Genomic DNA, 12,868 nt, shown 5'->3' on the forward strand with positions numbered 1-12,868 from the left:
TCAGGAGAGTAAAAATAATGCATAATGTGAAAACAGAAAGGAGATTTGAAATGTTCCCAGTAAAAGTTCCTTCCAGCCTAACTTCTGTAGTAGAACATTCTAGCTGGTAGGATCTCTATGTAATTTGCAAAGATTAAAACATGTTGCAAGAAAATTAGCCCAAGCATAAGATGAACTGTTTAAGAGGCTCCCGGCTTCCTCTGGCCTTGTCAAGAGCGAATTCTCATCAATGAGGTCTTGAGGATGGATTCCAGGTCGCTTGATAAATATTGATCATTTTGCATGAAGCAAAAGTTGCACAGAAGTTAATTATTAAATATCAAATGAGAGCGACTGCTCTGGGTTTGCAAATTAGGAATTTAAAAGTATTACTTCCAAATAGTTCCCTTTGGTAGAAGGATCAAAGATGTGGTTGCCAAGGCACTCTGGGAGCTTTAATTAGACATATGCAAAAGCGGCTGAAAACCGCCCAGGCCCCAGAACGCCACACACAGCAGGGCTTGCTGTGTTGTACAAAGTGTCCATTCCAGCAGGAACCTGTGGTGCTTCCTGTTTGAGGCCACACCTTGAAATGAGGGAAGGTGAGAGATGAATTTGGAGGTGTCTTTGCCTCCAGGTTCACAGATAGGGCTTTCCTTGCTGATTCCAGAGCCTCTAGAAGAGCAAGACCTGTCAAGGGGCTGAGTACGAACTTCCATAGGGAACACTTATAGCTGGGTGACACCAAGTCCCGAGAGCCACAGGTATACTCCCAGCTGAGCTGTGGCTTGCAGGGGCTGTCTGCTCATCTTCCTCCTCCAGTGAGCTGAAGCAGCACACCTGCCCACCACAGGCCCCCCAGTCACACCTGTCACGTGTATCCAGCCCACATCACCAATGCCTGAGCTCCTTGGGTGGGCCTCAGAGGCCACCCTGAGAATTGGCCTTGGGGGCCAAAGCATGGCCATGACAGCCTCGGGGTCATGGTGGAGAGGGAAGAGAGAATGGCTAAACATTCAAACTGCATTTCAGTCTCCCTCTGTCTTCATCTGACTCTTCCCCTTTCTCAGATCGTCTCTCCAAATTCAGCTCCACAATCTCTACCAAAGGAAGCTTTTGAAATCTCAGACCTAAACACGCCGTAGGGTTGTGCATCCTCACCTTCCATGGAACCAGCTCCCCCAGTTCCTGTGGCCTCCATGACCTGACCCCTCTAGGCTCTTCTCTGACTACTCCCCATACTGTCCTCTAGGATTTGGCCACACCTATCTGAGAACCCTGATGTGACTGGGTTTTGAATACGCTGTTTTCCTCCCTGGAACACCCTTCACTCCTTCCAAATGGAGCAGGCTCCCACATACTCTGAGCATGCCAAGTAAAGTACTGGGTCTTCTGAGAAGCCACCAGCCTTGTCCCACCCTGGACCACCATCCACTTCCTGCACTGTGCCATTCACAGTCCCCTAGGAAGAACTGAACACAGACGACCAGTAGGTTTGGCTGAAGGCAAAGGCCCCATAGACCCTCAAGTGACCCCCAAGGCCCTGCAGGCTCAGCTGTGAAACCCATTTCATCCTGGTGAAGTCAGCACCAACTCACCTCCTAGGGCCTGGTGTGTCCTTTTGTCTTCCTGTGGCCCCAGCCTGCAGGCCCTGGGGGCCAGAGCCAGGAAACCACACCATTCCTCACCAGCGTGCATCTAGCCAGCCTCCGAACCACACGTCTCCCACCTCCCTCTGTCTCTCAAGTTGTAGGAATGAAGCGGGGAATGCAGCCCCATCCTGTTCCCTCTGGGCCAGAAACCAGGCAGAAGAGTTACCCATAGTGGGTCAGCAACAGGCCACAGCTGGGGAGCCTGGGGTTTTTGACTTGAGAGAACCGTGGGAGGAAAGCACAGCCCAGATTTTCACACCTCAGCCTGATCCTGGCCTTCTTCCAGTGTCCTCCCATGATTGGAAGTATAAAACGGAATTTGAAATGTTCCGTGATTAATAACCAACAGCAGCATCTTGGGTGTATTATATCTTCTCTGTGCCTCAGTTGCCTCATCACTGACCATGTACAGTGATAAGGATTAAATGAGTTAATATACACCAAGTGCTAGTGCCCAGCACCCAGGAAGCACTATAGGAATGCAGCTGTTATTGGGATAGGCCTGCAAAATTTACAATACATGGCAAAGGTTCCACAAACAAGAAAGGTACAGGTGCAGGAGTTATGAATTCCCTGTGCATTATTCTCTTTTATTGGACCCCCCAAATTTGCAGGTCCCACTGAGACTCACAAAGCTGTCACATGCACCCTCTGTCTATCCCAGAAGTGCTTCCAATGTGACACCCTGTGCTCCCTCTCCCCTCAGCTTGTGGGGTTACAGAGGCCTGGCTTGGGTTCTTGCTCCTGTTCTCTAACTAGCTTCTCAATCTGTGGCCTTGTTTTGAATTTGCTGCTCATTATTCATCATCCACTTAGGATATGACTGAGGGTCCCTAAGTCCTTTGATTTCTATACCCAGACCATAGGTCCAAGGTGCCCCGGCCCCCAGTGTAATTTGTAGCTGGGGCCTCCACTGTGGGGGAGAGTAGGTGGACTCTAGGAATGGAATCAAGGTGTGGCCAACTCACAAAACTCCTGCAGGGTCTGACAGCCCCTTCCTCACCTGGAAGGCTTGAGTCAGGGGCCTCTGGCACTTAGTTTCATGAGTACAGTTCCTCAGGACCCCTGGAGGTTAGGAGAGGCAAAGGTCTCTTTAAAGCTGGACATCTGGATCCCTGGGTGTCATTTTATAATGGGGAGATGCAGTGGCCAATGAAAGCAAGAAGTCAAGAATGGGCCCCAAACTGATAGAGGTGGAACAAAAGAATGAAATGCCTGTGGTCACTGATGTGGGGACTGCTCTCATCATCTGACTCCAAGATACCACACTGCAAGGACACCTCATCTCATAGAGTGACTCCATGTGGGGAGGAAGGCAGGGAGTCACAGATCAGAGCCACAGTACTGTGGACACATGGGACATTGGGTCTTCAGCTGTGAGAAGGCACTTGTGTATCAAACAGAAGCTTTAAGGTTACAACCCAACTCTGTCCCTTTCTGTGTATCTTTGGGCATGTGGTTCACCTCTCTGAGCTTGTGTCCTTGTATCTAAGTTAAATAAAATGAAGATAAAACAACAACTTCCCTCAGAGGCAATATCAAGGGTCAATGAGCTAATTGCGTGAAACCTCTGGCACATAGTAGGTGCTCATTAAAATCCCCCAGAACTGAACTGGCCTGAAGTCACAGCCTCGGTATTGCCAAAGCACCCCTCCCCTCCTATCCTCCACACCTCCCTGGCCCCTGAGGCCACTCCCCTGGTGCATCTGCTCTGTGGGGTGGCTGAGGCTCTCTCCCTCTGGGGCTGTTACCTGAGAGAACTGCCAGTGGAGCTTCATCCTCTTGGCTTTGGCGTAACTGCACTCGATGAGCCGAGGCCGGCTGTTGACGTCCACCAGGCACCGGTTGTCATCATCATCCACCGTGGGGCTCAGGACACCCACGTGGATCTGCTGACTGCTTGTGTAGTACACATTCTGGGGATGGAAGGAAGGAGAAATAACGAGGTTAAATGCCCATGGCCAGAGAGATAGGAGGGTTAATGGTGACTGTCCCCAGCAGCAGGCAAAGAGGTCTCAGTTAGGGATGACCTTGGATCTTTGATATCCAGTGGTCTTCAAACTATTATCAATTGCAATGAACAAGATAAAAAAATCTTCTTACATTCTGATCCAGCGTAGCATTTGGCCCACATATAGAACTAAAACAAAGTTTTCAACAAATAAAATTTACCCTTACTATGTAGGATACACTCCGATATTTTCTACTCTCTTCTTCCATTGAAAAATATTGACCATAACCATTGGAATTGATTTCACCACCCACGGTTAAAAAAAAAAAAAAAGCCTCATGAATCCAACAGACGCACTGACTTCCTGATCAGTATCTTGTGCCAGACACTGTGCTTGGCCAGAGACACAGCAAAAAGGCCTGGGCCATGCCTTCAGGGAGCTCAGAGTCTTAGGGGATGGGAGAGAAGGAACTCAGAATTTCCATCCCTACTAAAACTGTGCAGAGCAGGGGTTGGCAAGCTTTTTCTTTTTCTTTTAAAATGTTTATTTATTTATTTTTAGTTGTAGGTGGACACAATACCTTTATTTTATTTATTTTTATGTGGTGCTGAGGATCAAACCCAAGGCCTCGCAGGTGCTAGGCAAGTGCCCAAGCCACAACCCCAGCTCATGGCAAGCTTTCTCTTAAAGGGATAGATGGCAAACATTTCTGGCATTGAGGGTGTGCTAGGGAGTCCCCAAGACCATCCCTAGACTCAGTGATTCTCAGAGGACTCAAGACTATGGCTTGTTATAGTGTGGGATGCAGAGCAAGTCAGCAAAGAAAAAGGATCAGGGAGCAAACCCTGGGGAGCCAGGAATAGGTGTCCCAGGGCCTTCCCCCAGTGGAGTCACGTGGGACAGGCTCCATTCCCCAGCACTGAGTGTGACAACTGTATGAAGGGCCGTCTACCAGGGAAGCCCATCAAGCCTCAGCACCTAGGGTTTCTATGGAGGGCTCACAGGCAAGCTCTGTCTGGGTCACGCTAGTTTCTGATTTCCAGAAGGAGAGCAGGTGTCCATGATGAACCCCAGCATTTGCACAATTGGCTTAGGCACGATGATCCCTCAGTTGTGGTGGGAACCTTCCTGAGATCCAAGCTCGCAGATGCCAGCCAAGAGCCACCCTGTGAGCAGATCTGCTCTGTGGACAGCAGTCAGGCCTCTGTGTGGACTCTTTTCTGCACAGAAGGTCACATGGTCTCCAAGAACTCACTCCTACTGTCATCCCCATAGACAACACAGAAACAAATGGCTGTGTTCCAATGACACTTTGTTTAAAAAACAGAGGTTGTCCTCCAGCCTGCAGTGAGGCCGTGGTCTAGAGGCATGCCCCATGATGCTCGGTCTTCAGAATTTTTCAGTAAGTTCCCACAAGCCTGAGCCCAGCAAGGGGCTCAGCAGAAGTCATGGGGTTCTCTGAGCTCTAGTCCTCAAAGGACCAAAGTTACGAACACTCCATCCCTCCCCTCCAGTGACCAGGACCCGTGGACAAATACACAGCATAATTCTTTGGTCTAGGTTGGAATTCAGGATAGTCCTTCTTGTTAGCATGAGCTATTAAATAATTATCATTGGCAAATATCAACTGATTGGTTTGGGTTTTTGGTGTTAAGTTTTTTGAGTTGTTTATATATCCTGGAGATTAGTGCTCTATCTGACGTGCATGTGGCAAAAACTTGTTCCTCAAAGGTAGGCTCTCTTTTCACCTCACTGATGGCTTCTTTTGCTGAGAAGAAACTTCTTAGTTGGAATCCAGCCCATTTATTGATTCTTGATTTTATTTCTTGTGCTTTAGGAGCCTTATTAAGGAAGTTTGGGCCTGATCTGATGTGATGAAGATTTGGGCCTACTTTTTCCTTTTTTAGGTATAGGGACTCTGATCTAATTTCTAGGTCCTTGATCCACTTTGAGTTTTGTGCATGGTGAGTTATAGGAGTTTAGTTTCATTTTGCTGCGTATGATTTCCAGTTTTCCCAGGACCATTTGTTGAAGAGGCTACCTTTTCTCCACTGTATGAAACAATCTAATCAATAAATGGGCTAAGGAGCTGAACAGACACTTCTCTGAAGAAGATATACAATCCATCAACAAATATATGGAAAAATGTTCAACATCTCCAGTAATTAGAGAGATGCAAATCAAAACTACTTTAAGATTCCATCTCATGCCAGCCAGAATGGCAATTATCAAGTATACAAACAATAAATGTTGGAGTGGATGTGGGGGAAAAGGCACACTCATACATTGCGAGTGGGACTGCAAATTGGTACAATCAATCTGGAAAGCAGTATGGAGATTCCTTAGAAAACTCTGAATGAAACCAAAATTTGACCTAGCTATCCCACTCCTTTGGTATATACAAAAAGAACTTAAAAACAGCATACTACAGGGACACAGCCACTTCAATGTTTATAGCTGCACAATTCACAATAGCTAAATTGTGGAAGCAACCTAGATGCCCTTCAATAGATGAATGGATAAAGAAACTGTGGTGTATATACACAATGGAATATTACTCAGCATTAAAAGAGAATAAAATTATGGCACTTGCAGGTAAATGGATGGAGTTGGAGAATATCATGCTAAGTGAAGTAAGCCAATCCCCAAAAAACCAAAGGTTGAATGTTCTCTCTGATAAGTGGATGCTGATCCATAATGGAGGTGTGTGTGTGTGTGTGGGGGGGAATGGAGGAACTTTGATTGGGCCAATGGGAGGGAGGGAAGGGGAGGAGGCATGGTGGAAAGAGATGGACATCATTACCCTAGGTACATGTGTGACTGTACATGTACTGTGATACTATACTGTGTACAACCAGAGAAATTAAAATTTTTGTGCTCCATCTGTGTACAATGAATTAAAAAGCTTTCTGGTATCATGCATAACTGATTAGAACTAATAAAAAATAAGTTAAAGAAAACAACTAAGAAATGTCAGCTGATTGGTTAAAATGGTAAAATGAAGTACTTCTTGCTTTAGTCAAAGAGAATGGTTGACAAGTGTTTTTTAAATATGGGTGCAGGGTGTAAAAGGGACTGAGGTAGTAAGAAAAGCTGCACAGGTAAGGAGGGAAATAAAGGCTGGTCCCTCCTGAGTGTTCTTCCAGACTCTCAAAAGCCTCTGTGGACATCAGGGAAAGGGGTGGAGGACAGGCAGGGCTGCCTCTCAGTCATAAAAAGCTCCTTAATCCAGTCAAAGTCTCAAAAGGAAACAGAGGGCACACGTGAAGGGGCAGATCTGAGGAGGGTGTAACACTTTCTGCAGGTGTACACAGGTGTGGGGGAACAGCCCAGGGCTAGCATAGCTCCCTGGGGATAATAACATGGAGCTTGTTATCTCTGTGGGCCCAAAGGCGTGAGAGGACAGAGAGTAAAGTTTAGTAGGGCTTGTGGGGAATGGGGGCTGGTGCTGAATACATAGCCAGCCTCACTGCCCCTTCCACTCTGAGCTTGGCTGGGTCAACCTACTGGCCAAACCCAACCGCAAGCCAGAGAACATGGAGCCCATGGAATGCTCCATCAGGTCAGCCTTCAGGGTGGAAGGAAGAGTGGTCAAACTGAAGACACTCCATACAGCTAGGATCTGCTCTCTGAGGTCATCCTACAATTTTATCATGTTTGGTGAATCCATGAATGTAGACATCAAACTTATTAGCATGACTGATTCTTCCCATAACTGAGATGAAGGAGGACAGTGACTGAGTAGAGTCCAAAGGTACAATGTCCAGCTCCATGTGGAAATGTAACCAGAACAAGAGGCATGGGGGCCTGTTCAAACCTACACTGGGCAAGAGATGGGTTTCCAATTGTCATCCTGAGACCATCCATTGTGTGGCCTGGATTTCCAGGTCACCGGCAAGGAAAGCTGGTGGCCTGCTGTGGCTTCCAGTTTATTGGAGTTGAGGAAGAATTTGACATCAAGTAGGATTCAGGAAATGAAACAGTTATGCAGTTAGTCATCACATCCATCCATTCATCCATTCATCCATCTGTCCATCCATCCATCCATCCATCCATCCATCCATGCATCCACCCATCCTTCTAACCAATAAATAATCTCAAGTTGGGTTCTGGGGATACAGAAATGAGAAAGTCATGGTTCCTGTCCTGGAAGAGCCATTGCCAACTTGGGGAAACCAACAACACATCAGGGGACAATGATTCTAATGACATGAACCTGAGAAGTGTCCTTACTTCCTCCACTCACCTACCCCAACTCTTGCACTTTTGGAAATAGAATTGAGAACTCACCATTTCTAAAAAGCCTTCTCTGAAGGAGCAAAGGCAAGGGGCCTCAGCCCGCCTCCTGGGCCCAGCTCTAAAAGGTGCACACCTGCTATGTGCTTGGGTTGAAGGCACTGTACTCTCCTCAAGACGGTGTGTAGCTTTTAGTCACCTTGCATTCAAGGACCCAGACTCCCTGAGGTTTGGGAGCATGGCCAGGGACCACGCTTCCCTCCCCTTCTTCTCTCTGTCATCAGGGTCCGGCTCTCATCTCCCGGGCAGGCCCCACAAACACAAGTGGCAGCCCAGGTAATAGCTGAAATCAGTTTTATCCATTTAGCTGCTCTGAAGTGCTTGGGGAGATGCTCTGGCAGACGTGTGTGCACTTACTATCTGGTACAGCTGTCACCAGAGCCGTTTATTGCTCCAGAGTTTGAGAAAATCATAATAGGGACAGACAGTTGTTTGTTATTTAAAAAGCAAACAACAAAGTGGCGTCTTGACTGGAGTAACCACAGAGCCGGCAGATCACAGACAGAGTTCGACACAGAGGAACCTCTCAAGTCCTCACTTGGACATCTCAGAAGGCCTGCCAGTAGTGCATTGAATCAATAAATGGCCTGAACACACAGGAAAGGGGAAACAGATTTGTTCAAGATGCCTGCCTTTCAATGCCTGCAGGCCCAGCAAGCACAGCTGTGCTTTCTGAGCAGCAGGGGAGCCAGGAAGATTTCAGGGAGAAGCGATTTAGGCTGCGTCCTTGACGGCAGGCTATTTTGCCCACCGAAGGCTATTTGGGATGTCTGGAGACATTTTGGGTTGCCCTGACTGGGGGAGGGGGTTGTTACTGGCATGGAGTGGGTGGAGGTCAGGGATGCTGGTCAACATCGTACAGTGCACAGGACAGCACCCCACAGCAAAGAATCATCTGGCCTCAGATGTCAGTGGTCTCATTGTTAAGAATTTCTGACCTTAGTCTGCTAAAAAAATCAAAATTGAACTGCCTCTGCTCCTCACTATGTGCCAGAGAGAAGATGATCTGCACACATTATCTCATTTAATTCTAACAATAACTCTGGGAGGCAAGTCCAGGTTGAGCATCCCATTTAGGACATGCTTGGGACCAAAAGTGTTTCAGATTTGAGTTTTTTTTTAATATTTACACATACATAATATGTTATCTTGAAGATGGAACTCAAGTTTAAATATGAAATTCACGTCTGTTTCATACACATAGCCTAAAGGCAATTTATACAATCTTTCTGGTGCCTCTGTGTTTTGACTACAGCCTCTCATTGGAAGTCAGGTGTGGGATTTTTCATCATGTGGGTGCTCACAAATATTCAGATTTTGGAGCATTTTGGATTTTGGATTTTCCAATTAGGGACTGTCAACCTATGTATATCTATTATCCCCCATCTTGCAGATGAAAAAACTGAGGCAGAGAAATTAAGGAATATGTACAAAATCACATAGTTAGTGACCAGAGGCTGAGATTTAAACTGAGGCAGTTTGATTCCAGAGCCACATGTGGGACCACTCACCCCGCCCATAGACCTCCCTAGATTCCCTCCAGTCTAGGCAGCTGGCGGGAGACTGGCTTCTCCATGATGTCTCTGAGCTACCATGGGGGCCTGGACTGAGAGAGGAGCAGAGGGCTGCAGGGGTCCTTTACTGAAGTCCTGCGGTAAAAGATGGTACAAGTGCTGAGACAGCAGCATCCCTCAGGTCAGGGTCTGAGATGCACTGTGATCCTGTCTGTGGGTGTTTTACAAACCTCCCGGGGCATAAAAACTACATCCCGACCTTCGGCTCCTCCTTGGCTGCAAATGATGGATTCTCATCCTTCTCCGCTCAGCACCCCCAGCTCAGCAGGGCTGCAAACCACCTCCAGAATTGCATTCTGATGCTTGCTAGAGAGAGAGGAAAAATCACCTGCAACTCTAAGAACAAACCCATCTGTACCTTGAATCTCACACGGGTGGGGACATTGCCCTCTCCTCCAGGGCAGAAGCAGGAGCAATGGCAGAGCTAAGCTGAAAAGCCAACCACAAAGCCCACAGCACCCCGTTTGCAAACTCCTGCCCTCGGAGCCATAGAGCCAAGGCTGGGTAAGACGCCCGGGGGTGGGAAGTTCCCCTTGTTTGATCTTCTCACCTCTGGACAAGAGGCTCACCCTGAAGGATGCAGACAGACACACTGCAGCGTGTCCCCGCCTGGCAGCCTATAGGTGGGCTGCCTCACTAAGCCTGACTCATGGCTTCAGGGCCCCCTGCTCTCACATGCCTCAAACATCACCTCACTGGCAAAAACTCTGCCCCTGGAAGTAGGCTGGCCTCAGGAAAAGGATAAGGAGAAACACCTTTTTGTATACTTATACCCTAGACCCTCTGCTGGGTACTTTTCATGCCCAGGGTCACCTTCTTTGTGAGAATAAGAAAACTGAGGTCAAGTCTATGGAGGTGCATGGGGAAGAGAAGCTCTCTCTCCTCCCTGCACAGAGGGAACTTGTAGGAAGGCTGAACTGTAAGCAGTTCAGTTCTGCATCTCTCCTTCTCCACAAGGCAAGCAGCCTGCACAGGGCTGCCCCACCTTCTCCCGTCCACCCCTCAGCCAGGCTGGCCCTTGAGGGCCATCCTGCACTCATTCCCTTAAAGCCACCATTGGCACTGCCAGGGCCATTTCTATGAGCTGTTCACACCAGCCCAGAAGGGCTCTGAGAAAGGTCATGGTGGGTGGGGCTGGAGGGCCCTTCTTCCTACCCAACCAGGACAGGTCTTCTTTTGGTTCTCATAGAATATTTTATTTGAACAAAAGATTTCAAAGAATTTTTTAAAGAGATTTGACAACCACTGCTTTCAAACACCAGGCATACCTCTAGGAGGACATTAAGTCTCGGAACCTTCCTGAATTTATGCCCCGCCAACCAGAGTCTGCAGACATTGGGTGAGTAGATGTAACCTTCTGTCTCCACCCCAGGCCCTTGCATTCTTTGAAGAGCTCTTTCAATCATTCCATCCCCTTCTTCTTTCCAGACCTTGAGACCCTCATCACACTTGGGGCTCCATGGGAGTTCTGGAACCTTCACCAAGCTGAATAGAGACTGAGCTGGAAGAACCATGGTATGCACAGCATGGGAGGAGGAGGTCTCCCAGCAAACCAGAAACACGGACCAACATGGGTTAAATGGCTTAATAGCACAAACACCTTCAAGACGCCATGGAATACCATTCTCTTCTAAACAGTGGGAATGAGGACTGGAGCAGCTGTTTTTTCCTCCATCAGGTGGTGTTTCCTTGGCAACATTGCTAGCCTGTGGAGTGGGCGCCCTTGAAATACAAGCTCTGTTACAGAAATATAGAGGCAGCCTCTCACCAGCCTCGGCCTAGGGCAGCGGTGCTGGTATTTGATTGAAACCTTCCTGGGCCTGGAGAGGGGTGGAAGAGGAGAGCTACAGTGGGCCACTCTTCACAGGAGGTTCTAGACACCAGTGGGGGAGGGACAACTGTGCTTGCCAGGTCCTTGCATGGGGAAGCTGGAGTGAACCAGCATCCTTAGGGTCATTTCTTTGGACACTCAGAAGGGTCTCTCTAGGGGGGGCGGCAAGTAGAGACCAAGTAGAGGGGGACGCTACTAGTTCAGCTGCTCCGTCTCCACTCCCCTCCTCTCTGGGGCCCCTCCTGTCTGGCCTGTAGGTAAGGATTCAGGGAAACAGCAGGCTGGGTGCCAGAAATGGCAGGGGGTGGGGAAGGAAGGAGGAAGTGAAGGCTGGCTTTATTAAATTTCAATTTACAGAGTGGTGACTGTGACATCCAGAATGTGCATTAGAAATGGGCTCTTTGTCCTCTTCACCCAAGAATGAGCCGCAGGCATCTCTGCAGACAGGGTGGGCTGATTTAAAGGTTTAGTTATTGGTCATTAACCCTTCGACACAGAGGTCCATTACTGTGCTAAGGGCCACAGTGAGCTGATGCTAAATCAGGGCTGAAGGGAGTCACTTCCCAAATAATCTTCTGTTCACCAACGACAGTGCTAGGTCCATGTGGGGAGTAGAAAGCATTTATAAGCCTTGTTTGCCATTTTTTGAAGAAGCATAAATGTGCAAGGCAAGCTCAGAGCTCCTCCTGCAAGCCCATTTTCCTGGTTGAGGAGGAACAGGTGAGGCTAAGCACACAAATCCCACAGCCTTGGATTAGCCCATCAGTCAGTGGTTGATTCAGTGCAATTCAGAAAACACACTCTCAGGTACCAGGCCTGAGCTGGGCATTGGAGAAGCAGAGGGGAGCGAGATGTTTTCCTTCCTTGAGGAACTGTCAGCCTCAGACTGTGACCCTGCTTGTTAGCACATTTGAGGGCTTTTCAGAATCTTTTGAGTCAAAAATATCCAAGAGGCCTGGAAAGCAGGGTTGGGCTAGAGGTGACCCAGGCAGCATCAGCAGGCTCGTCTGGAAGATTCCGAGAGCACATCTCCAGAGCGGCAGGAAAAGCAGAACTTTTGACCCAGGAGTTGTCTTTGAACTTAACACTAAATATAAAGGGCTGAGCTGAGCCTGGCTTCTGCCTCCCAGTATGCAGCAGCCGCACAGAGATATTGCTGGGCTCGCGAAGTTTTAACTTAGATTCACAGCTGTGACTGAGTTTGAAATTGTCTCCATTCTAACCTCTGAGGTTCCTCCTAACATCCCCGCCATACTGCCCCACATACTTCCCCATACTTCAGATGTGGCCTCCTGCCTCGCTTTGACCAACAGAATGAGATGAGTGACATATGTCACTCGTAGTTAGAAGCTTTAAGAGCAATCGTGTGATCCACCACCTCTCTCCACTGCTGGTTCTGCAGCATCCCTGTGGGATGACACAGAGCTGAAGTTAACCCAAGTTGGCCATGAGGCACCAGCAAGAGATAAGCATTTCTAGTTGTAGGCCACTGAGATGTGGGGATCATCAGCCTAGAGAGATGAATGCTGGATGGGGGCGGGGTGCTGCCAAAGCCTAAAAACATTGGGACACTGATTCTGGAGA

General features: G+C 48.2%; 1 protein-coding gene across 6 annotated transcripts in view; it reads right to left on the reverse strand.

Annotated features, from left to right (window-relative positions):
* GALNT18 (polypeptide N-acetylgalactosaminyltransferase 18) overlaps nucleotides 1-12,868 on the reverse strand; it is a 335,833-nt gene that overhangs the window by 11,078 nt on the left and 311,887 nt on the right. For all 6 annotated transcript variants that reach the window (XM_081263888.1, XM_081263885.1, XM_081263884.1 and 3 more), the window contains one exon: nucleotides 3,383-3,547. In XM_081263888.1, coding sequence (XP_081120014.1) covers nucleotides 3,383-3,547 — 165 coding nt within the window. The remainder of the gene's footprint in view (nucleotides 1-3,382; nucleotides 3,548-12,868) is intronic.

This window comes from Spermophilus citellus (assembly GCF_964194105.1).
Source record: "Spermophilus citellus genome assembly, chromosome: 2".
NCBI lineage: Eukaryota > Metazoa > Chordata > Mammalia > Rodentia > Sciuridae > Spermophilus > Spermophilus citellus.